Genomic DNA, 26,540 nt, shown 5'->3' on the forward strand with positions numbered 1-26,540 from the left:
CGACTGAAGTTGGTGCACAATGGTGGACATTTCCGACAGTCGGTGGGTTAGATGGGCGACCTGTCGGGATAGCTGGGCGACCACCGTGGTGAGATCAGAGATGGAATGCTGGGGAACCTCAGCGGGATCCATGGCCGGATCTACTGTCACGATGCCGGCTGGCAGGTAGTGGACCCTCTGTGCCAGAGAGGGATTGGCGTGGACCGTGCTAGTGGACCGGTTCTAAGCCACTACTGGTTTTCACCAGAGCCCGCCGCAAAGCGGGATGGTCTTGCTGCGGCGGTAGTGACCAGGTCGTATCCACTAGCAACGGCTCACCTCTCTGGCTGCTGAAGATAGGCGCGGTACAAGGGAGTAGGCAGAAGCAAGGTCGGACGTAGCAGAAGGTCGGGGCAGGCAGCAAGGTTCGTAGTCAGGGGAGATAGCAGTAGTTCTGGTACACAGGGTATAACACACAAAGAACGCTTTCACTGGCACTAAGGCAACAAGATCCGGCAAGGGAGTGCAAGGGAGGAGACTAGATATAAGCAGGGAACAGGTGGGAACCAATTAAGCTAATTGGGCCAGGCACCAATCATTGGTGCACTGGCCCTTTAAGTCTCAGGGAGCTGGCGCGCGCGCGCCCTAGAGAGCGGAGCCGCGCGCGCCAGCACATGACCGCAGGAGACGGGAACGGGTAAGTGACCTGGGATGCGACTCGCAAGCGGGCGCGTCCCGCTGTGCGAATCGCATCCCCAACGGCCATGGCAGAGCAGCGCTCCCGGTCAGCGCTGACCGGGGAGCTGCAGGGAGAAGGACGCCGTGAGCGCTCCGGGGAGGAGCGGGGACCCGGAGCGCTAGGCGTAACACCTGTTAGCGTTGCAGGACATTGCAAAACTCTTCGTTGGTTCTTGTGTCAGGTATTCACCCACAATGCCATGTAACGGTGAGTGACAGCTGTTATGGACCAATCCAAAACAGCCAATAATCGCTCTCTTGGGTTGCTGACTCTGGATGAGGTAGGACCTCCGCAACTTCCAAAGACAATTACTAGGCCAAAGTCTTGCGGCCTCGGCCTACGCTAAAGACTGTGAGTTCTTACAATTCCCTGCTAACTCCGCAAGATCACTGGACCTAAACCTACCCCTAAATCCAGCGGATCTATGCTACAAAATCCTCCTAAACTAAAGAGAACTTCAATCGCTGTCAATCGCTGCTCAGCTGTATATAGACTCTGTTATCTGGACTGTTACCGATTACTGCATGTTACAGAAAATATTCAGTTAAGTTTTCAGCTAAGCACTGGTTGTGGAATATCTGTTATTCTGCACTCACCTATCGCTCTTGGGAAGGGTGGCGATAGGCCCAGCATTACCTCAGCATTTAAACCTCACCCTGGCGTCACAAGTGACAAGGGTTAATAAACCCCTGATACCTGCTCAGCAACACCCCAACTACCCTACACCCCCCGAGGCTTACCACATCATAATTTAGTAACAGGTCACAGCAGCCTCTGATCTGTGCTCCAAGCCAGCAGTTACCTCTGATAGCTGAGAAAAAGGAGCATTTCTTCTCTCCCTGTGGTGCCATTTATTCTTTTTTCAATGGGGTCGGCACACCTTTCTGCTGGTATGTTGACATACACTTAAAGGGGTTATCCACCATAAGGGGATTTTAGTACGTACCTGGCAGACAGTAATGAACATGCTTATGAAGGATCTGCACTTGTCTTGGGGCTAAATGGTATGTTGTGAGTCCACCATAATACTGTGGCTAGCTTTTTGTGAACTCGTATTTCCTGTCTGACTTTTCTTTTATTTTTTTTTATTTTTTACCACAAATCCCACAATCCAGAAATCCCACACATCAGCCACCCCACCCATTGAAACATAAATGAGCTGCAGACCTGTGGTTTTCAATCAGGGTGCCTACAGCTGTTGCATTAGTTGCAGATTGATCCCTCTCCCACCAAGCGATCCCTCCACCCATTGAAGCAGACAGACTCCCTGTCATCATCTGACTAGTGAGTCAGGTCTCAGCTGCATTGCAAGCTGGGAAAAATCTGAGACAACAGTCATTTTGTATGCTGGTAAAAATAAATATTGGGGTGAAAATCACATAAGAATTGTGAGAAAACCGTCACACACAGGTACAGACACTATATTATGAACTACACTAACTTTACAGCCCCTGTAGCATAGTCAAATAAAAAAAACTATTCCTGGAATTCCCCATTAAACTTACTTTACTTTAGCAGTGTGAACCCAGCCTAACCTTTTTAACTGATGTTCCAGAAATCTCTTTAGGTTATCTAGTAAAATAAATTACACCCAAAACAATGATCAGATGAGCAGTGCTGTGTTGTTATGACCACCTAGGTGGGCACTTTGGTTTTCCTTTTTCTTTTTGTTTATCTCCACCTCCTTTATTCTTAACAGCTCCTTATCTCTCCTTTTCTTGCCTTCTCATTGGAATAATTCTATTCGGTTTAGTTTGGTTTTCCACTTTGATCTCTCTTGGCCTTTCATGTACAGTAGTTGACACTACTAATCTCTCTTAATGCTATAGAGTTTAAAGGGAATGTGTCATCAGAAAATTACCTATTTTCTTTCAATCAAGTTGTTATAGTAACCATACTTTGTTAGCATTTTTGGTGATATTTTATCTAATTTGCTGTTTTACTATCTATATTTTAAAATAATCAGGAAGTCTTGCAATTTTCATTCTGGCCACTAGGCCTAAAATTGAGCTAAGATTTCCTGTTCTATACCAATCATTTTCCCAGCAGTGCTCTAATAATTTTTAAACAGGGATCAATTTTTGTGAGTGGGCAGGGCACTAAAAATGTAGCCGACAATAATAACAATGTAGTGTGTGTGTGTGTGTGTGTGTGTGTGTGTGTTTTTCCCTTTTTTTATTTTATTTTTTTATATTTTTGTTAGTACTACTTCTCCCAGCATGGAACACACTGTTCCATGATGGGAGTAGTAGTTCCTGTACTAATTGGCAGATCTCCCGGGTGTCATTCCTGACACCAGATGCGATTGTTCATAATATAGCAGAGATGTGGGGCTGCTCTATACAGCGCTCGCATCTCTGCTCTATACTCCGGCCGGCCAGTGATGTGAATAGAAATTCACATCACTCAGCAGGAAATATAAATTGTGAGTGGCCGTCCGGAGTACAGAGCAGGGATGAAAAATGATCGCAGCGGGTGTCAGGTGTGACACCCACTGTGATCTGTCCTTAACTGCAGGTACTACTACTCCCAACATGGAGCACACTGTATAATGAATAGATGCGGGTGGCCGTCCGCTCTTCTATCGTCCCCTGCACTGAGGTATATATACAACTCTTCATATTTCCCACAGAGAGCTGTGATTGGCTGGAACCCTCTGGCCAATCACAACTCTCTGTGGGAAATATGAATAGGTGTATATATACAGCAGTGCAGAGGACCATAGAAGAGAGGCCACCCGCATCTATACATTATACAGGAGGATCACAACAGGTGTCAGAAGTGACACGTTCGATCTATCAATTAGTACAGGTACTACTACTCCCATCATGGAGTAGTGTGTTCCATGCTGGGAGTAGTAGTACTACCTAAAAAATTTAAGAGAAAAAAAAGTTAAGCACACACATACACGCTACATTTTTATTATTGTCGGCTAAATTTTTAGTGCCCTGTCCGCCCACATAAATTGATCCCTGTTTAAAAATGTATTTAAATTTCATTATAATAAAGATACATTTCAGTAAGTACAATTTTTCCATCACTACTGTATCTTTTTTTAATATTTTTTTTAATGGTACCCTTCCAAATTTTATTAAAAAAGGTATCTCCATCACTTTTTTGTCCAAAAAAGAATAAAACAGTCCAAAAAAGAATAACCGAAGGCAAAAGCACCAAAGTTAAAACCCACATGTCGTTTTTCTTGGCGTTTTTTTTTTAACTCCCATAGACTCCTATGGGAGAAAAACACCACGATTTCATGGGGAAAAAACGCCATAGGCTCAACATGCTGCAACTTTACAAAACCGCCAAACAGCTGAAAAACGCCAAAAAAGAGTGAAAAAATGCCAAAAGGATAAAAAAAAAAAAGGCCAAACTGAGAAACGCAAAGTGGAAAAATAATTTTGCGATTTCTCATTGATTTACAGCTAACATCTGGCCACAGCATTTTTTGGCCAAAAAAACGCCATGCGGCAGAATTGGTATTTTTCTTGGCATGGAAACTTAGCCTAAGCATGTCCATTACTGTCTGGCAGGTATGTACTAAAATGACCTTATGGTGGATAACCCCTTTAAGCTTGTATATAAATCCAGGAAGTAAGAGCAAGAGAATTCAAAAAGAAACACTGCATAAAGGACAGAATGTAAACGTAGTAGTAGGACAAAGGTGCCATTTGCTATTCAAATAGAGTACTGTACTTGAAAGATAAGATTTAGAATTATTGTGAAACAGAAACATTTCTAACATTTTCTAAACATTTTCTAAGAGTTATAATATTTTCACATACAGAGCCACATGAGGGTTGTTTTTGTGAGACCAATTATACTTTGAAAAGTTACCTTAACGTACAGCAAAACTGGAAAAAGTTTTTCCCGACAGTCCCCCTTCCTTTCCACTGAGTGGAACAGGAGTCAGGCCCCCGTTAAAATAAAACAGGCTGCATGGTCTAAAATCACTTTAGTTCAGGTCACTCTTTCCAGCTGTTGCAAAGCTACAACACCCATTATGTCTGGAGAGCTTCAGGCATTATAGGAGTTGTAGTTTTGTAACAACTGGAGCCTCAAATTGGGGTACAGTGTCATCCATTATTACTGCAAAACTTAGAAGTGAGGAGAGATCTAATGGGACAGTCAGGAGAAAACACAAACATAAAATGACTCACAGGAAATGTCTTCTCTGTTGTCTTTCCTTTTCTTCTTCATCTGGTCCAGACGCCAGGTCTTCTTCCAGCTCCATCTTCCTCTGTAAAGTTCGACGCCTGGACATCATTGGTTCCTCACTCTGCTAGCCGATCCTTGTCCTCTGTATAAAGACAACAATCATTATAACCCTTCAAGAGACTGTGTTTTCCCCTGCTCATCATCGTCCCCCGCTCATCATTCCCCCCCGCTCATCATTCCCCCCACCGCTCATTATCACCCCCTGCTCATCATCCCCCTCTGCTCATCATTCCCCCCGCTCATCATTCCCCCCCACGCTCATCATTCCCCCCCCACCGCTCATCATTACCCCCACATCGCTCATCATCCCCCCTGCTCATCATTCCCCCCGCTCATCATGCCCCCCCCCGCTCATCATTCCCCCCCCCCGCTCATCATCCCCCCCGCTCATCATCCCCCACCCTGCTCATCATTCCCCCCCTGCTCATCATTCCCCCCCTGCTCATCAATCCCCCCCCCTGCTCATCATTCCACCCCCCTGCTCATCATTCCACCACCCCTGCTCATCATTCCACCCCCCCCCTGCTCATCATTCCACCCTCCTGCTCATCATCCCCCCCTGCTCATCATTCCACCCCCCCCCTGCTCATCATTCCACCCCCCCCTGCTCATCATCCCACCCTGCTCATCATTCCACCCATGCTCATCATTCCACCGCTGCTCATCATTCCCCCCCTGCTCCTCATTCCCCCCCTGCTCCTCATTCCCCCCCTGCTCATCATTCCCCCCTGCTCATCATTCCCCCCCTGCTCATCATTCCACCCCCCCTGCTCATCATTCCACCCCTGCTCATCATTCCACCCCTGCTCATCATCCCCCCCCTGCTCATCATTCCACCCCTGCTCATCATTCCCCCCCTGCTCATCATTCCCCCCTGCTCATCATTCCCCCCTGCTCCTCATTCCCCCCTGCTCATCATTCCCCCCCCCTGATCATCATTCCACCCCCCCTGTTCATCATTCCACCCCTGCTCATAATTCCATCCCTGCTTATCATCCCCCCTGCTCATCATCCCCCCTGTTCACAACCCCCCCTCATCATTACCCCCCCCTGCTCATCACTACCCCCCTGCTCATCATCCCCCCCTTTTCATAATCCCCCCTCATCATTCCCCCCCTCATCATTACCCCCCCGCTCATCATTACCCCCCTGCTCATCATTACCCCCCCCCCTGGTCATCATTAACCCCCCTGCTCATCATTACTTACCCCCCTGCTCATCATTTCCCCCCTGCTCATAATTACCCCCCTGCGCATCATTATCCCCCCCCACTCATCATTACCCCCCTGCTCCTCATTACCCCCCCTGCTCGTCAATTCCCCCCTGCTCGTCATTACCCCCCTCTGCCTCATCATCCTCCCCCACTCATACTCCTCCCCTGCTCATTGCTCCCCCCTCCTCCTGCTTTTTCTGTTTTTCATATTTACTTATCTGGCCGCGCTCGGCAGGCTCAGGTAGCGTCGGGTCTCATGGGCTGTGACGAGTTACGTTTCCTGCGGCTCCTCTGCACGACGTCACTCGTCATTTCCTGCAGCGCTGGGGTGTAATGAAGAAAACTGTGCCCTGTAGCGGCGTGGCTTTCGGAAATGAGGAGTGACGTCCCTGACCCTGTGCAGAGGAGCCGCAGGAAACGTCACTCGTCACAGCCCACATGACCCGACGCATCACCTGAGCCTGCCGAGCGCAGCCAGGTAAGGAAATATGAAATATAGAAAAAGCAGGAGGAGTCCAGGTTGGGCCCACAGGAGCCACCGCTGGTCACTGTTTTAAAGTGGCCGTGGCCGGGCTATCGGGGGCCCCAATCCTCTACTAAGCAGCCCACAGGGATGTCCCAAATGTGACGGGGCCCCCTGCAGGCACGGGGCCCGGAGTAGGTGCTCCATGAGCGCCAATGATGATCCGGCCCTGTCAATGATGATGTCACGTCCCGGGAGCTGTGCATGATGGGAGAATATCCCCATAGGAACTGCACAGCTCCCCGGACGTGACATCATCATTGAGCACTAAGACAGAAAACAACAACTCAACTTCAGAAGCTAATAACTATTGGATGGATGAAGATTTTTTAATAGAAGTAATTTACAAATCTGTTTAACTTTCCGGAGCCAGTTGATATATATATAAAAAAGTTTTGGCCTGGAATACCCATTTAACCCCTTAACGACGCAGGACGTATATTTACGTCCTCCGCCGGCTCCCGCGATATGCCGCGGGGTCACGCGGTGTCCCTGCGTCATATCGGGTCGGTCCCGGCGGCTATCAATGGCCGGGACCTGCGGCTAATACAGGACATCACCGATTGCGCTGATGCTCTGTATGAACCCTTCAGACGCGGCGATCAAAGCTGACCACCGCGTCTGAAGTGAAAGTGAAAGTATCCCGGCTGCTCAGTCAGGCTGTTCGGGACCGCTGCGGTAAAATCGCGGCGTCCCGAACTGCTTACGATCTTACAGTGTCCTATCAACGAATGACTGCTCCGTGCCTGAGATCCAGGCAGGAGCAGTCAAGCGCCGATAACACTGATCACAGGCGTGTTAATACACGCCAGTGATCAGCATGAGAGATCAGTGTGTGCAGTGTTATAGGTCCCTGTATCAGGACATTGCTGTGGCCACTGATTGGATGAGCAGGTTATGTCACATCACAAAACTCAGAACCAATGCATTAACTGGAGCTCCATGATAGCGGTGGCAGCCTGTAAATGCGAAAGGTAAGAGTGGGTCCTGCGTGACTAGTTTTTGGAAAGAGGATTACCCTTTTAATATACAGATAAAATACATTGGGAATATCATTTGGAGGATATCATAGAGAAATGAGAACCATACAAGGTAATTTTTCAAGGCATTGCTAATAGACTTCAAATCAATTTTCATATAACTCTAGAATTTAGAGAAAAAAAATAGTTGTTACATTTCAGTAAAACACAGCCCCCCCCCCACAATGACCACATGTAGCAGATTACATACGAGATTGCTAGCAACTTGTTTGGATATCGATTCTACATATTCGAGATTTATTTCTCTGGACAGTGAGTTCGCAGTGATTTTATGGTAGAAGATAAAAAGGAGTAGCTCTGTCCTTAGAATTAGTAGTTCTATATGTTTGTTTGTTTTTTTTTTTTTTTTTATTAATTTAACTTTTATTGTGGATCAAAAAAAATGTAAACAAACATACAATTAGATAGCCAGAACATGAAACAATATAGAGATAGATACATAGATAAAACAACAAATCCACAGATTTTAGCAAAACAAGTACAAAAGGTACCACTGTTGAGTGCTGCCAATAAGTTGCTTCCCTTATTGATGCAAAAAAAACACTGCCCAACAGCAACAATATGGGTGCCATATGTACAGAGACATGTTTCCCTAGAAGCAATGCTCCATGGTAATATGACCTTTTAAAATAAAAAGCAAAATGGGGCTTGCCGATGTTTGGAATGTGACTGAGAAATCCTCTGTAGAACTCTGTTATGGTCTGCGCTCCACCCACCTGTGCTGGCCGTGAGCACATTTCCCGGTCATCTACTGCTGCCGGCAGGGCTGGGGTTGCATCGCGGGGCGCACCCGCATGCGAACCCCAGCCCGTCACTCACCCCAGTCCTCTGCCACCTCCTCTCCTGCCTCTCACCTCCAGCACACATGCCCCCATCTCCTAGGGCTCGCGTGCGTGCCAGAGCTTTACGATTTAAAGGGCCAGTATGCCCTTAATTATGTGTTCACCTGTGTCTCCTCTATAAGTTCCTGTTCCTCCCCCACTTCCCTGCCGGATTTTGTTGCCTTGTGCCATTGAGAAAGCATTGCCTTGCCTTGTTACTGACCTCCTGCTACGTTCCTGACCTTGCTCCTGTGCTGCCTGCCTACTGACCTCCTGCTTTGTTCCTGACCTCGCACTGCCTGCCCAGACCTTCTGCTATCCTGACTACGAGTTGCTGTTCTCCATCCGTATATATATATATATATATATATATATATATATATATATATAGTAACCCCCCAACATGCAATGGCCCCGACATATGATCAAATCGAAATACGATGGCCTCTCAGAGGCCATCGCATGTCGCTGTCAGCATCAACATACAATGCTTTTATATGTCGGGCCATCGCATTAACTGCTATCCGGCAGCGCAAAATGCTTAAGCTGCTGTCGGATAGCAGTGTAATGTGCCCCAGCAGGTTCACTTACCTATCCCTGCTGCTCCCGGTCCTCTCCGGTGTCCGGGCCTTGCTTTCCAGCGTCGTTATTACGTAGCTGCGCATGCCGTCCCGGCGCAACAACGTAATAACGTCACCAGAAAGCGAGGCCCGGACACCGGTGAAAATGCGGAAGAAGCCAGAGGATCCCGAAGAAGACGCCGGAGCAGCAGGACCCCATCGGGAGCCCCTGGGAGACCATCGGGAGCGGTGAGGACGCGGTCCGGAGCGGCGGGGACAGGTGAGTATTTAATGCACTTTTACATTGCAAGAATCCCTCAACATACGATGGATTTGACAAAGATGGGTCGTTTGGAACTAATTACCATCGCATGTTGAGGGACCACTGTATATATATATATATATATATATATATATATATATATATATATACATATTTATATTATTATTTTTTTAAATAAACATGGTAGTAATACACGTTTTCTTGAAATTAGGAAACACCGCTTTTCGCTAAATTTAAAGGACAGTGCGGGCGGAATCCCATTGAACTCAATGAGACTTGAATTTTGGCCAGAATTCTGTGTTTGGAGAACACAGAATTCCACCACAATTTCGGCAGAATTCCGCAATTCTGTTAAGAAATCTTTGATGAAAGTAATTTGTGCGGAATTTCAGAATTCTGTCATGTGACAATGGCCTAAGGGTGATACAGTGCAGCTGGTTATGGGAGCTTGCCCTCTTGTGCTCAGTTTATGTTTACATCATACATAACAGCAAGGGAAAGTATGTAATCTGTTACTTCAGACTTTGGTTTCGAAGGTCAGGAAAGAACAGGTGCTGATAAAAATTAAGCAAACATTTATTTTCCAAACAAACAATCGAAGATGTTAAAACATCCTTCAGGGAGGGGACTCATCACATTCTTTTCTTCAATCAGAGATATTCTTCAGGAGTATTCCCAATGCATTCCTCAGACAGAAGTCTGCAATGTACACCACTGTTTAGGCATCTTTTTACTGTTTCCAAATTCATAGGAAAGTGCAGCATTAAAAAAAATAGTATTCTGATGCATGTCTCGCTTAAATGGGAACTTTCAGATCTACACACTTTGTATACTGTATGTTGTTACTGATGAAAATTTAAGATCTTTTGTAATAGGGTTTGAATATTTGAAAACGGCCCCTGAAAATCCCACCACTAGGGGTCTCCATACCAACTGGGACACTAACCAGCCCTGCAGCAGCATATGCTTGTCCATTAGTGATAGACAAGAGATGACTCATCATCTCCCACCACAAGGAGGTACACTCCCCCTTCCCCTGGATTTCTAACACTGTGACCTAATGAAAAGAGGTATATTTATAATAATATTTTTTTGTGGTTACTACTACTAATGTATAGAATTAAACAATTTTTCATAATAGTTCAGTTTCAGGCTTTTTATAATTCATCCAATCTTGGCAATCCATTGTGAACTTAAAGAGGTTATCCAGTATCTATAAACCTATCTCCTATCCACAGGATAGGGGATACAGTGGGGATCAAAAGTGCATAAAGAAGCCAAGGAAAGATGGAAAAATCTCCAAAAGGCATCAAATTACAAATTAGACATTCTTATAATATGTCAACAAAAGTTAGATTTTATTTCTATCATTTGCACTTTCAAAATAACAGAAAACAAAAAAATGGCGTCTGCAAAAGTTTGGGCACCCTGCAGAGTTAATTTCTTGTACTGTCCCTTTGGCAAGTATCACAGCTTGTAAAAGCTTTTTGTAGCCAGCCAAGAGTCTTTCATTTCTTGTTTGAGGTATCTTTGCCAATTCTTCCTTACAAAAGTCTTCCAGTTCTTTGAGATTTCTTGGCTGTCTGTCACGTCCTGCTCTTTTAAGGTCTATCCATAGATTTTCAATTATGTTGAGGTCAGGAGATTGTGAAGGCCATGGCAAAACCTTCAGTTTACGCCTCTTGATGTAATCCCCCGTGGATTTCGAAGGTGTGTTTAGGATCATTATCCATTTGTAGAAGCCATCCTCTCTTTAACTTCAGCTTTTTCACAGATGGCATCAAGTTAGCATCCAAAATTTGCAGAAATTTTATTGAATCCATTTTTCCTTCTACTCGTGAGATGTTCCCTGTGCCACTGGCAGCAATACAACCTTAAAGCATGATTGATCCACCCCCATGCTTCACAGTTGGACAGAGGTTCTTTTCACTAAATTCTGTTCCCCTTCTTCTCCAAACGTACCTTTGCTCAATTTTAACCTCATCGGTCCACAGAACTTGTTTCCCAAATGCACCAGGCTTGTCAATATGTTCATTTGCAAAGTTTAAACGCTGATTTTTGTGGTGAGGACGTAGAAGAGGTTTTCTTCTGATGACTCTTCCATGAAGACCATATTTGTACAAGTATCTCTTTATAGTGGAATAGGTTACCACAACTCCAGTGTCTGCCAGATCTTTCTGGAGGGATTGTGCAGTCAAATGGGGGTTTTGAATTGGTTTTCTCACAATCCTGCGAACTGTTCTGTCTGATATTTTTTCTTGGTCTTCCAGATCTTGCTTTAACTTCCACTGTTCCTGATGACTGCCATTTCTTAATTACATTCTGAACAGAGGATATTGACATCTGAAAACGTTATTGAAATTACAGTCATTGTGTATAATAGGATTACATATCAGAGGTTAATACATACACAAATAAACACAAGTAGTCAACCTACGTTATTTAAAGGTTAAAAACATCTTAAAGGTGAGAAAACATCATAAAATCACAACTGTGAATTAATTACAGCAATTAATGTGCAAGTGTTCATAATTCATATGTGGTACCTTAGTGTATCAGAGGGGGAGGTCCCAGCATCCGTGTCACCAGGTTTCTCCATGTGGAACGCTTCGCCATACAATGTTGCCGAAGTGTATTGGCATTTCCGGCAGTCCACCGGAAGTGACGAGGTATATCGGTATTGAAAAATAGATACACGCGTTGTGCGCATGCTCACTCAGGTCGCCATCTTATTTAGGGGCAGGACTGACCTGTCATTTCATGCTTGGTAGTGAGCAAAGACAGTATTACATGGCTGAATCAGTGGTATCGCTGTGGTGACAAGCTGGATTTACCAGCGCATCTTGGGTGGTGGGGGCGTACACTTGATCTGGGCGTACCTCTCCCCAGTTCACGGGGTGGGGGGGGTGGACTCATCTTCTTGTTACGGGGAGCCTGGTGTGGTGTCTTCCCATCTGTTTCACTTGACGGGGGCTCTCCTCCAGTGCGCTCATGTTTCTGGCATCCACTCACCCACCTTTGCTTCTATATAAATTGATTGCCGTGGTTCCATCTCGTGTCTTCAATTCACTACCCGGCATGTAGACTCGTCCTAAATTGGTCCTAAAAATTTATATATTCCCACTACCTGGAGTGGGAATATATAAATTTTTAGGACCAATTTAGGACGAGTCTACATGCCGGGTAGTGAATTGAAGACACGAGATGGAACCACGGCAATCAATTTATATAGAAGCAAAGGTGGGTGAGTGGATGCCAGAAACATGGAAATGGACAGGGAGACACCAAACCAGGTTCCACGCAACACGGAGACGAGTCCACGCCCCCGTGAACTGCAGCGAGGTACGCCCAGATCAAGTGTGCGCCCCCTCCACCCAAGATGCGCTGGTAAATTCAGCTTGTCACTACAGTGATACCACTGATTCAGCCGTGTAATACTGTCTTCACTCACTCCCAAGCATGAAATGACAGGTCGGTCCAGCCCTTAAATAAAATGGCACTGTGGACCTGACAACCTGAGTGCGCGTGCGCACAACGCGTGTATCTATTTTCAATACCGATATACCTCGTCACTTCCGGTGGACTGCCGGAAATGCCAATACACTCTGGCAGCGTTGTATGGTGAAGCGTTCCACACGGAGAAACCTGGTGACATGCACGCCGGGACCTCCCCCTCTGATTCACTAAGGTATCACGTATGAATTATGTACACTTGCACATTAAATAGCTGTAATTAATACACAGTCACAATTTTATGATGTTTTCTCATGTGTTTTTAACTTTTACATAACGTAGGTTCCCTACTTGTGTTTATTTGTGTATGAATGAACCCCTGTATATTCAATAACGTTTGCTTAATTATGTACTGTATGTTAATGAGTCTTGTTGTAAACTATTTATACCATTCACTTTATACCACTTGCTGCTTGATAATGGCTGTGAGAGACAGCCGAAATGTCACCTCTGATGTTTGGTGAATAAAGCCATACACCTTTTCACCATGATTTGTGTGATGCTACCTTCTTTCATATGTATATATATATATATATATATATATATATATATATATATATATCTACAGTAGAATCTTTCAATAGTGGACACTCATGGGGAATTAAAAAGTGTCCACTATTGGGAGATATCCCCTGTTGGGAAAAAAAGCTTAGACATCTTTCTAAATTATGGAATACTGTACTGTACTCACTCCAGAGTGTAATTACCTACAAAACACTATAAAAGCTAAATATAAATAAATAATTTTGCACTGTAATAAAACTTTTTATCTCAAAAATATAATGAATTAGGAAAAGCATTGCCAAATCATTCCCTCCGCAATGCCAAATCATTCCCCCATTCCCTCATCCCCCTGTTCTTCTTACTTATTATCTGGTCAGCAGGCAGTGATGAGAAATGCTCCTCTGCGCTTCAATGAGGGTATCGGCGGCTGCCAGCAGAGGCAAGTGACACTCCATACGTCACTCGTCATTTCGGGCCGTTCACTGTCCTCACTGAGTGAAGCGCAGAGGAGTGCCACTCATCACTGCCTGCTGCCCAAGTAAGAAGAACAGGAGGATGAGGGAATGGAGGAATGATTTGGCATGGGGGGGGAGGGGTGATTTGTCATGGGGAGGATGATTTGGCATGGGGGAATGATTTGGTACAGGGGGGATGATTTGGCATGGGGGGGAATGATTTGGCACAGGGGGGGGGGGATGATTTGGCACAGGGGGCATTATTTGGTACAAGGGGTGTGTTGGGGCTGCTACAGGGGGGTCCAGCAGGGGCCAGGGCCTCCTGGGAACCCGAGTCACTTACTGCGGTATTGTATTGGCTGAACCCCGACGGCAGCCCTGTGTACAAGGTAGGGTGGCACATAAGCCTGGTTGTCCCCTATTGGGAGTGTTTTGTCCCCTATTGGGTGTGTTTTGTCCCCTATTCGGTGTGTTTTGTCCCCTATTGAGAGCATTTTGTCCCCTATTGGGTGTGTTTTGTCCCCTATTGGGAGAGTTTTATCCCCTATTGGGCAGGGCCAGATTAAGGCTGCCTGGAAGACAGAGCACTTCATTATGATGCCCCCACCCCCCCCCGACAGTTCCCCCACATTAGGTGCAGTATAGTTCCCCCACATTAGGTGCAGTATAGTTCCCCCGCATTAGGCTGCAGTTCCCCCACATTAGGTTGGCAGTATAAGTCCCCGCACATTAGGTTGGCAGTATACGTCCCCGCACATTAGGTTGGCAGTACAGTCCCCGCACATTAGGTTGGCAGTACAGTTCCCCCACATTAGGTTGGCAGTACAGTTCCCCCACATTGGGTTGGCAGTACAGTTCCCCCACATTAGGTTGGCAGTACAGTTCCCCCACATTAGGCACAGTACAGTTCCCCACATTAGGTGCAGTACAGTTCCCCCACATTAGGTGCAGTATAGTTTCCCCACATTAGGTGCAGTATAGTTCCCCACATTAGGTGCAGTATAGCTCCCCCACATTAGGTGCAGTACAGTTCCCCCACATTAAGTGCAGTATAGTTCTCCACATTAGGTGCAGTATAGTTCCCCCACATTAGATGCAGTATAGTTTCCCCACATTAGGTGCAGTACAGTTCCTCCACATTAGGTGCAGTATAGTTTCCCCCACATTAGGTGCAGTACAGTTCCCCCACATTAGGCACAGTATAGTTCCCCACATTAGGCACAGTATAGTTCCCCCACATTAGGTGCAGTATAGTTCCCCACATTAGGTGCAGTATAGTTCCCCCCATTAGGTGCAGTATAGTTCCCTACATTAGGTGCGGTATGGTTCCCCACATTAGGTGCAGTATAGTTCCCCCACATTAGGTGCAGTATGGTTCCCCCACATTAGGTGCAGTATAGTTCCCCCACATTAGGTGCAGTATAGTTCCCCCACATTAGGTGCAGTATAGTTCCCCCACATTAGGTGCAGTACAGTCACCCACATTAGGTGCAGTATAGTTCCCCCCCACATTAGGTGCAGTACAGTTCCCCACATTAGGTGCAGTATAGTTCCCCCCCACATTAGGTGCAGTATAGTTCTCCCCCACATTAGGTGCAGTACAGTTCCCCCACAATAGGTGCAGTATAGTTCCCCCACATTAGGTGCAGTATAGTTCCCCCACATTAGGTGCAGTACAGTTCCCCCACATTAGGTGCAGTAATGTTCCCCCACAGACATACAGCCTTCAGCCATATACAATGTATGGCTGGAGGCTGTATACCTGTTTACTGCCCCACTTCAGTATTCCGACCACCGCTCCTCTGGTCCGGGGACCCCAGGGTCACGATCTACTGCTATGGCCTATGGGCTCTAGCAGTAGGTCCCGGGACCGTAGTAGCGGAGGTAGGAACACTGAAGATGACGTGTCGCTGGTCACTTACCATGCGCGCGCGTCCTCCTCACTGCTCCGCTTTTCTCTTATGGGCGCACGCACGGGATGTCAGTGACGTCCCTGTGTGCGCTATCTCCCGGCGGCCCTGCGTTTTTTAAAGTATAAACGCGGGGGCCGCCACAGAGAGATGACTGGCTGGACATCCTTGTGTTCTGAAAAGATTTTTCGGGACACAGGGATGTCCCGAATGTGATGGGGGCCCCCTGCGGGTCCGGGGCCCGGAGCAGTCGCTCCATGAGCCCCAATAATGATCCGGCCCTGCTATTGGGAGTGTTTTGTTCCCTATTGTCCCCTATTGTGTGTGTCCACAACCGCTATTGGGAATGTCCCCTATTCGGAGGGTGCAAAGTCCTATGGGACTCTGCCGGGAATTAAAAACTGTCCGCTATTGGGAGGAGTCCCCTAATAGGAGGTGTCCACTAAGGGAGATTTCACTGTGTATACCTCTATATATATATTTAAATTGTGATGAGGTGGCAAGGAAAGGGTGTATTTCCTTGGCTAATCCTGTAGAATCTCACCTGCTTCTTAATTAATGAGGCAGGAGGGAAGGGAGGTGTGTATATAAGATGGAGAGTCAGTCTAATCTGGGCTCTTCCTAGGAGACAGCAAGTGGGCTGTAGGGGGAGAGACTGAGCCTGCTGAGGAGTACACAGCCAAGCTATGAGGGGCTCAAAGAGTGGCATGAATTGTGAGTAGAAGGTTGCAGGGGACATATGTTTAACCGGCTGAGGGAAGCTCAGCGGTTGTTAGTCAGGACAAGCTGATCTGTTTAGTCAGTGACCAGACGGTCTAGGATTTTGCTTTGTTCCTGCTTTTTGTTTATTTTTTTCCCTGCAACCTTGTGTAATAAAACTGGCAAGGTGCCAGATTTGCATTATAAACATTTGTTTGCTGGTTTATTGAGAAGAAACGCATCCTGTGGCGTAGTCCAGGACGATCCCAGAGTTAATCCCCGAGGACGGTTCCTTACAATATGGTGGAGGATGCGGGCAAACCGTTGCCAAGGGCAACCAACGGATGAGTTGCAGTTTAGCCGTTGCTAGGAGCAACCCCCTGCATGTTGCAAGTTGGATAAGCCCAGTAGAGGAGTTCAAGCACAGGATGGTGTCTATGGAGGAGCGTTGCTAGGGGCAACGGATCGAGATTATTATTTTTTTTTCTCTCTGGAAATGGGTCGCCATCGGGAGGCTGTTGCTGGGAGCAACCGACGTGGGCCACAACCGATGGTCACAAAGATGAAAAGAGGACCCGTGAGTTATTAGTGGGTGGAGTCCCACTGGAGTCCCACTGTTGGTGGAGTTGGATTTTTGCCAGACTCGGATTATGCCGGAAATCTCGGATTATGCCGGAAATTATTCCCTTTGTGAAGTCCCGCCCGGAGCCCGGTAAGACTGTTCAAATTACCTTTGATACATGTTTTGGGACAGTAAGCCATATGATGGAGGTATGTGCGGAACTTACAGTTGAAATTGTACTGGGCAGAGACTTTCCTTATTTCAGGCAGCTGTGGGATGCTGAGAGTGCACCTGAGAGTTCACACACAAAGATTCCGGAAGTAGTGAGGACTGGGGGGTCTCTACTGGACTGTGTGAATGGTGCTGTATATTGTGGACCCATGCAGGCTGATAATGTTTTTCTTGAAAAACTTATGTTAATGTGTTCTGATGTAAAAAGTTCTGTCACCACCTCTCGCAGGACAAAAGAAAACCTGTGTGAGCTGGAAATAGAAGGTAAAAAGATGATGGTTTTGTTAGATCCAAAATGTGTAGTAAGTCTGGTAAAGACCAGCTGCAGAAAAGCCGGACCCCGCTATAGTGTCTATACAAGCCGGTATTTGGGGTTATAAAACAGTTAATGTGTGTATTTCTACTCCCTATGGTACCATAAGTCACAAGGTTGCAATAGAGCCTACCTTAGAGTATGAAGTAGTGCTGGGGAAGGTTTTTTCGTTTTTTCAGCAGTTGTGGGAAGATAGTCAGGTGACTAGAGCTGGACCAGATATTGTTGCAGACCCAGGAGCCCTAGTAGTTTTTGCCAGGCCGTGGAGAACCTGTGACAAGACAAAAGAAAAGTCTGCCAAGGAGCCGAGAGACAGTTCAGAGGAATTGTTCGAGAATCACCTGGACTCGCTGGTGCCAAGAGCCATTGAAGTTGTTGCTAGGAGCAACGTACTTTCCGCCAAGGGATTACCGGTCCGACAGGAGTGTTTAGCAAGAGTCTCCAGAGTTGCCAACGTGGTAGGAGAGGAAGAGTGTCAGGTGTCGGTGGCACCTGTTGTTGATGATAATAACAAGGCACAAGTGGCCGCAACCCCGAAAAAGGGGGAGACTTCATCTAGAGATGGAGAAGAGCTGGGTAGAGTGTCTGACAGAGGACCAGAGGATGTCTCAAGGTCTAATAGCGAGAGTGAGGAGACCGCTATCAGTAAAAGGTCTCGGAAAAGATGAGCTGGCGTTGGGAAAAAACTGGAGCAGATCCAGAATCTGGAAGAGTCCCTGCAGATGGTTTCTGTGAAGTTGATGGAGAAAGAAAAAGAGGTACATCGCTTGACAGAGGAGAGGGACAAATCGCTTGCTGACTTTAAGAAAGAGCAAGAAGCGAGGCTTCAGCTGGAAAAAGTCATGGAGCACCACAGAAGTGAGTTTGTGGCTCTGCAGGATGAACTGTCCCGCTCCCAGGATCTTGTGACCAGCAAGGAGAGTGAAGTGGAGAGTCTGGCCAAGCGGATGTCATTCCAGGAAGAAGTGAGTCTTATACATTGTGCATATCAGGCTCTGCGGAGTGATCATAAGGCTAGGCTGGTAGCCATGGAAAAAATTGAAAAAGAGAAGAAGGAAATGAAAATGGAAGTTGATGATCTTGCCAGCAATCTGGAGAATGTCTCTAAAACTAAGAGACAACTTGAGGAGGAAGTCAAGGCGAAGAGTGCCCTTGCACATGCTCTTCAATCTGCTCGTCTTGACAGTGACTTGCTCCGTGAGCAGTATGAGGAGGCCCTGGAACAAGTTGAGATTCTGCAACATGAAAACAAGAATTTGCAACAGGAGATCTCAGATCTCTCTGAACAGATTGGTGAGAATGGAAAATCTATCAATGAGTTAGAGTAGACCAAGAAACTGTTGCTGGACAGTGAGAAGATGATCTCCGCAAAGCTCAAGAGTGAGCAGCTGAAATATAAAAAGCTGGAAGATGACATGAAGATCTTAAAAGAGAGCCTGGAAGCGCAGAACGAAACGCGCAGAAGGTCCCACGTAGCTGTCTTGGTTTTGCTGGGAGCACAACTCTGCGAGCAGGTGGCTGTGCTGGCGGACAATGAACAGTTGAGGAAACAATTGCTGTCTTTGGAAGATACTGTCAGAGACTTGACAGAGTTACTTGACAGTGAGAGGATGAGGACCAGGAAGTTCTAAAAGAGAGCAGAGCTTTCTCTGAAGCCCGGTAAAAAGTCCTCTAATGCTAAGATTGAGGTGAAGCCGTGTAAGAAGTCCCCTGAAGCTAGGACTGAGCTGAAACCTGGTGGGAAATCCTCTGAAGTGGAGACTAAGGAAAAGTCAGGTGGGAAATCCTCTAAACCTGAGGAGACCAAAAATTCTGAAGGTAATGCTGAGGCAGAGAAATCCTCTGAAGCAGAAGCTAAACCAGAGTCAACCTCAAAAGCTGTGAGTAAAGAAAATGGCACATTTAAAGCTACAGGTGAAGAGAAGAGTAAGCCTGAAGAAGCTTCAGAGAAGAGCCAAACAGTAGTAGAAGCTGATTCTACACAAGAATCTGAAGGAGCCAAAGACTCTGAGGCCAAACCTGAGGAAGCTGGTGCCCATTAAGAGAAAGCTGGAAGGGATGAGGTGAAACCATGTGAGAAATCCACTGAAATCAAAACTGTGGTGAAACCAGGTGGGAAGTCCTCTAAAGTTGAAACGGACTTGGACCCGTGTCAGAGGTCCTCTGAAGCTACAGAGAACAAGACAGTGGTTGGTGAAGCCACTGAGGCCGAAAGATTTTCTGAAGCAGAGGCAGAGGTCCGGCAAGTCAGAAGAAGACAAAGGTTAGAAGCATCGGTCCTCTCGGTCCATAATTTCAAGAACACTGCCCGCACCAGGGTGAAGAACCTGGTACGGGAGAGATGCGACCGAGAGACTTGCAAATGGTGGCTGGTAAAAGTCCGGAAGAAAAGTCAAGGACTTCAGAGACTGTGGGACAAAAGTCGGCCCAGGGAAAGGAAAGGCAAATGGTTTCTGCCTTTCAAATACATGTGCTCCTTCCCGGTGGTCTGAGTAAAGGGGGGGGGGGGGGATATGTGATGAGGTGGCAAGGAAAGGGTGTATTTCCTTGGCTAACCCTGGAGAATCTCACCTGCTTCTTAATTAATGAGGCAGGAGGGAAGGGAGGTGTGTATATAAGATGGAGAGTCAGTCTAATCTGGGCTCTTCCTAGGAGACAGCAAGTGGGCTGTAGGGGAGAGACAGAGCCTGCTGAGGAGTACACAGCCCGAGCTATGAGTGGCTCAAAGAGTGACATGAATTGTGAGTAGAAGGTTGCAGGGGACATATGTTTAACCGGCTGAGGGAAGCTCAGCGGTTGTTAGTCAGGACAAGCTGATCTGTTTAGTCAGTGACCAGACTGTCTAGGATTTTGCTTTGTTCCCGCTTTTTGTTTTGTTTTTTCCCTGCAACCTTGTCTAATAAAACTGGCAAGGTGCCAGATTTGCATTATAAACGTTTGTTTGCTGGTTTATTGAGAAGAAACGCATCCTGTGGCGTCTTCCAGGACGATCCCAGAGTGAATACCCGAGGACGGTTCCTTACAATATATATATATATATATATATATATATATATATATATATTAAAGGATAAGTCAGCCAGCACTATTGATTCCAAACTATTGTATGGACCTGGCTTGCAGGTGCAAGCTGCTGGGCTAACTATACAGCAACAGAACAATACAGCAGCACACTGCTAGCACAAAGATATAGATAAAACATGAGTATATAGATACAACATGAAAAGCTATACAGCTATGGTGTAATAAATGGAAATATAAAATTATGAAGTTATGAAATAGTGAGGTACTTAGCTTGCAATTTGGCGGCCAAATAGCTTGGACCGTCCCACCGCGGTAAGGTGACCTCATTTGGGACGGACCCTTCACTATGAATATGCCTCTGTGCGATCAGTTCAGCAGGCATTGCAGGATCTGAAACATCCCAGACACCTTATATACACCTGATAGAGGTGGGTGGGGTGCAAGGTGGGTGTGCTGCTGTATTCTTCTGAAAAAAGGAGAATATATAAGACGCACTCACCCGGTATATGCCAAAGAAGTTGCTTTTATTCCATGTAACGGGGTTACAGCAGTTCGGGCAGGGAATTGAAGATCTAGAGCTCAGCCGAGCTCGTGGAACGACGGTTCCATTTCGCGGGTTACCCGCTTGGTCACGCCCACTGATGATGCTCGTGGTCTTGGTTTTATACTTTACCGCCGCGTCATCAATCAGCTGACATGTTGTTGCTTAGCAACATGACGCTACGTGTCAATGGCTGCTGCGATGTGACCTCCAGCGCTGCCAGGAAGAACAGGCAAGTAGCTGAATAGCTGTAGCCGAGCTGTAGCGTCCACATGTATGAAGGACAGTTGACAGTGATAATGTCAAGGTATGGAGGAAAGTACAGAGGAGGGGGGGGGGGAAGGGAAAGGGAAAGAGGGGAAGGGGGATGCAGAATGTTAGGTACTTTTACAAAAATGCATTAAACTCATTGCGTTCATTGAACCCTATGGGTCCAATGGCTCCCAGCCGGGATATCCAGCGGGCTTCTTTTTGTTGCAAAAAGGTCTGTCTGGTAAGACCTGCAGGGGTCGTTGTCACTGTTTCTAAACCAAAGAAAGTTAGAGAAGCGGGGTTGCCACTATGCTCAGAGTGTAAGTGTTCTGCCAGTCTTGGTACTCCTTCTTTCCTTCTGGAAGGTCTGACATGTTCTCTAAACCTCACGAACATCGGGCGGGTGGTACATCCAATGTAAAAAAGACTACAGGGGCACTGTATACAGTATATCACAAATTTGGTTCTACAGGTGATAAGGTCTGTGACATGTATATTTTCGCCACCTAATTGGTAGTTTTTGCCTTGTTTCATTTGGCTGCAAAAAGAGCAGGTCCCACATCTATGGTTTCCCATAGGGCGTGTGTCCTTAAGCCAAGTGGACGTTGTAGTCGATCCTGATGTAAACTTGCTGTGTACCAATTCATTTTTGAGCATTCTTGTACGTTTATGTGCGATCAGAGGTTTCTCGATTGCGATCTCCCTTAAGAGGGGGTCCTCTTCTATAATATGCCAATGATGATAGATGGCTCTTTTGCTTATAGTTGACATCTCGCTGTGTTTGAAGGAGAAATTAAATCGTTTCGGGGGGGGGGGGGCCGTGACGTGGAATTTGTTTTCAAAATGAGATCTTTTCTTGATCTCTCACTGGTTTTCTTGAGGGCTGTGCTCAGACAGTGTGCTGGGTAACCTCTGTTACTCAGATGTGATTTCAATTGATTCGCTTGTTGCATATATGTGGATTCATCACTATTGATCTTCTTGAGCCGCAGGAACTGGCTGTAGGGAAGTGATTTTTTTTAGTGTGAGTGGGGTGATATGAATCATGATGTAGATACATCAAAGGGGCTGAGGGCTTCCTGTAGCCTGCAGTGTGCAGTTCTGAGTTTTTTATGGAGACAATCACATCCAGGAAGGCGAGTTCGAGAGTACTGAAGTCCGAAGTAAATGTCATGTTCATGGTATTGTTCCCATTCAGGTATGCAACAAATTGCTCGAAAAGTGCCTGACTACCCGACCAAATCACGAAAATATCATCCACATAACGCTTGTACAGTTTGATGAATTTTAGGAAAGGGTTGGTAGTGGAAAAAATCATATGGGCTTCAAGTACAGCAAGGAAGATGTTGGCATATGTACAGGAGACTGGCGTGCCCATTGCCGTGCCGGTCTCCTGTTTGTACCACGTCCCATTGAATTGAAAAAAATTGTTTTTGAGGACCAGTTGCAGACCCTCTGTTATGAACTTGATTTATGCTTCAAACTTGTCTGCTGCGCTGCCCGCAATGGCTGAGATACCAGTACCATGGGGGGATCCTCGTGTAAAGGGATTCTAGATCGATGGATCCCAAAGCATCTCCCTCTTCAATATAAATTTCCATTAAACAGGCTAGGAAGTCGTTCGTGTCCCTTAGGTATGACGGAATGTCGCTAAGGATTGGGCGCAATAACCAATCTAAGTATTGTGATAAATACTCCGTCACCCAGCCGATGCCTGAAATCATAGGCCTGCCCGGTGGTCTCTCGAAGCTCTTGTGGACCTTCGGGAGAAAGTACCACTGTGGCCTCGAGGGGTTATCCGGGAGCAGTTTTTCGGCTGTTTTGCGGGATAACATGTGAGACTCCACTTGTTGCCTGAGGAAAGACTGTAGAAGAGAGAGTACTTTGCTGGTAGGATCAGAAGGTGTTCTTAGGTATGTAATGGGGTCTGAAAGTTGCCTGAGGGCTTCCTGCTTATATTGTTCAGTCGACATTATCACTGTACTGTTGCCCTTATCTGCCTTTTTGATTACCAGGTCTTTTCTGCTTCTGAGCCACTCTAGGGCTCTTTTCTCTTTATGTGTTAAATTGGCCTTGGGAGTGGGATAGATCAGAGCCCTCACGTCATTCTTGACTTTACTGGAGAATATATCCAGACTGCTGCCTGTCTGGATGGGAGGGCAGAAGCTAGATTGTCTCCCTCCTTTGAACTCAGGTAGTTCTATAATCTGGTTGGGGGATGAAATCTCGGGGTGCTGGAGACTTAGGAGTAATTCCAAGTCACTGGTCTCTGTTGGATCAGTGGCGAAATGTGCGCTGAACCCGAGTGTCCCAAGTACTGCAGGAAACTCTCCTTGCCTTTCCGTTCTCTGTTCTTTTTGATGGAAAAATGTATGCAGTGCCATTCTTCTGACACCTTTGTACAAATCTATTTCGAAATCCGTCCAATTGAAGTTTTCAGTGATACAGTAGTTAAGTCCTTTTTCTAATAAGGATGTACAATTTTCGTCCAAAGGTACCCCCGACAAATTGATGACGATAAATCAACTGGTGTCAGAAAGTTAAACAGATTTGTAAACGACTTCTATTGAAAAATCTTAATCCTTCCAGTACTTATCAGCTGCTGCATATTACAGAGGGCGTTCTATCTTTTTGAATTTCTTTTGTTTGACCACAGTGCTCCCTGCTGACACCACAGTGCTCTCTGCTGACATTTTAGGAACTGTCCAGAGCAGGAGAAAATCTCCATAGCAAACCTCTCTTGCTCTGGACAATTCCTGACATGGACAGAGGTGTCAGCAGAGAGCACTTTCTGCCTGTGGTACGGCAGAAAGGAAATTCTAAAAGAAAATAACTTTCTCTGTAGTACACAACAGCTGATAAGTACTGGAAGGATTAAAGGGGTATTCCAGGATTTTTTTTTTTATTTGACTATGCTACAGGGGCTGAAAAGTTAGTGTAGTTCATAACATGGTGTCTGTACCTGTGTGTGACGGTTTTCTCACAATTCTTATGTGATTTTCACCCCAATATTTATTTATTGGGGTGAATATTTTAACAGCATACAAAATGACTTGTCTCCGATTTTTCCCAGGTTGCAATGCGGCCGAGACCTGACTCACTAGTCAGCTGATGACATGGAGCCTGCCTGCTTCAATGGGTGGAGGGATCGTTTGTAGTGTTGAGCAGCATAGGCCATATTCGAATTCGCGATATTTTGCGAATATATGGATGAATATTCGCTAAATTCGCAATATTCACGTTATATTTTCGCATTTACGAAAATTCGCATATGCTAAAATTAGCATAAACGAAAATTTGCATGTGGGAAAAATTAGCATATGTGGAAATTTGCATAAGCGAAAATTCGCATATGCGAAAGTTTGCATATGCAAATTTTCCCATATGCGAAAATTCGTATGCCAGTCTCACACGGTAGTATTAGAGCCTTCTTTAGACCACACAAGCTGGAAGCAGAGATGGATGATCACTGTGATGTGTACTGTGAACCCCCCCCCCCCCAAAAAAAAACCAATATTCGTAATTACGAATATATAGTGCTATATTCGTGAATATGCAATATTTGCAAATAAAATTTACATTGCGAATATTCGTGAGCAACACTAATCGTTTTTTGGGAGAGAGATCAATCTGCAACTAATGCAACAGCTGTAGGCACCCTGATTGAAAACTACAGGTCTTTTGCATGGATGCAGCTCATTTATGTTTCAATAGGTGGGGTGGCTGATGTGTGGGAGGGAGGAAAATGGAATTATGGGATTTGTAGGCAAAAAAGAAAACTCAAACAGAAAATACCAGTTCCCAATAAGCTAGCCACAGTGTTATGGTAATCTCACAACATAGCCATTTAGCCCCAAGACAAGTGCAGATCCTTCCTAAGCATGTCCAGTACTGCCTGCCAGGTACGTACTAAAATCACCTTATGGTGGATAACCCCTTTTTAATAGAAGTTATTTACAAATCTGTTTCTGTATCCATTTTAACCCGTCATAGCCCGTTATTAATAATGGACGTTATTTTGTGATGGGAGAAGGAACGGAAGAAATAGTGCATGAATTTTATAGTGTGAAAGGGGCCTTATCTATTCAATGTGTTTGTGGGTGTGGCAGCTGGAGTCCTTCTGTTGTAACCTGTACTTGTCCCAGGTGACTTGCTGGAGTCTGCAATAGCATTGCATTACTCAGTATTAGCAATCTAAAGCTTTTCTCTCCTATTTGATTCATGTTTTAATCTGCCTGTGAAGCTTTTGTTTGCTGTTTCCAATCTCTGTTGAGTACGCTATGCACCTGGCTCATGTGAGATGACGATCCTATTTGCATTAGCAATCTAATGATTTCTTATGGTAGTCCCCTATGAAGGCTTAAAAGGTGTAAATAAAATAATAATAATAAAAAATGTATTTTAAAATATCAAAAAAGGCCAGATGGCGTTTCCTTCCATAATCTTCTATGGAAGGAAAGTAGAAGTTACCTGTACTTATTGACAGATCGCCAGGGTTTGTTGCGATCCTCTTGTATAATGTATAGATGTGGCGGACGCTCTTCTCTGGTCCCCTGCACTGACGTATATAAACACATATTCATATTTCCTGCAGAGAGCTGTGATTGGCCAGATGGTTCCAGCCAATCACAGCTCTCTGTGGGAAATAGGAACATGTGTATATATATACGGCCGTGCAGGGGACCATAGGAGAGCAGCCGCTGCATCTATATATTATACAGAAGGATCGCAGCGGGTGTCAGTAGTGATACCCGCAGGGATCTTTCCTTAACTACAAGTACTACTACTCCCAACATGGAGTACCCTCTGCTCCATGCTGGGAGCTGTAGTACCTGCATTAATAGACAGATCGCAGTGGGTGTCAGAAGTTACACTCGCTGCGATCTGTCTATTAATGCAGATACTACAACTCCCAGCATGGAGCAGAGTGTGCTCCATGTTGGGAGTAGGAGTACCTGCAGTTAAGGACACATCACAGCGGGTGTCATTACTGACACCCACTGTGACCCTCCTGTCTATAGCAGAGATGCCGAGCAGCTGTATGCATCGCTCGCATCCCTGGTCTGCACTGTACTCCGGCCAGCAACTCATTCATTCATCTTTTCCTCAGAGCTGTGATTGGCTGCAACCTTCCGGCCAATCACAGCTCTCCGCGGAAAA

The 26,540-nt window shown here is 45.9% G+C and overlaps 1 protein-coding gene across 1 annotated transcript in view; it reads left to right on the forward strand.

Annotated features, from left to right (window-relative positions):
• Positions 1–10,421: 10,421 nt before the first annotated feature.
• The window catches only part of RUBCNL (rubicon like autophagy enhancer), a 96,295-nt gene continuing 80,176 nt past the window's right edge, over positions 10,422–26,540 (forward strand). Inside the window, exon 1 of the mRNA XM_056560445.1 lies at positions 10,422–10,446. Within this exon, the coding sequence (XP_056416420.1) occupies positions 10,437–10,446 (10 nt within the window). The 5' untranslated portion in view covers positions 10,422–10,436. The remainder of the gene's footprint in view (positions 10,447–26,540) is intronic.

The sequence above is a fragment of the Hyla sarda genome, chromosome 2 (genome assembly GCF_029499605.1).
Source record: "Hyla sarda isolate aHylSar1 chromosome 2, aHylSar1.hap1, whole genome shotgun sequence".
Classification (NCBI taxonomy): Eukaryota; Metazoa; Chordata; class Amphibia; order Anura; family Hylidae; genus Hyla; species Hyla sarda.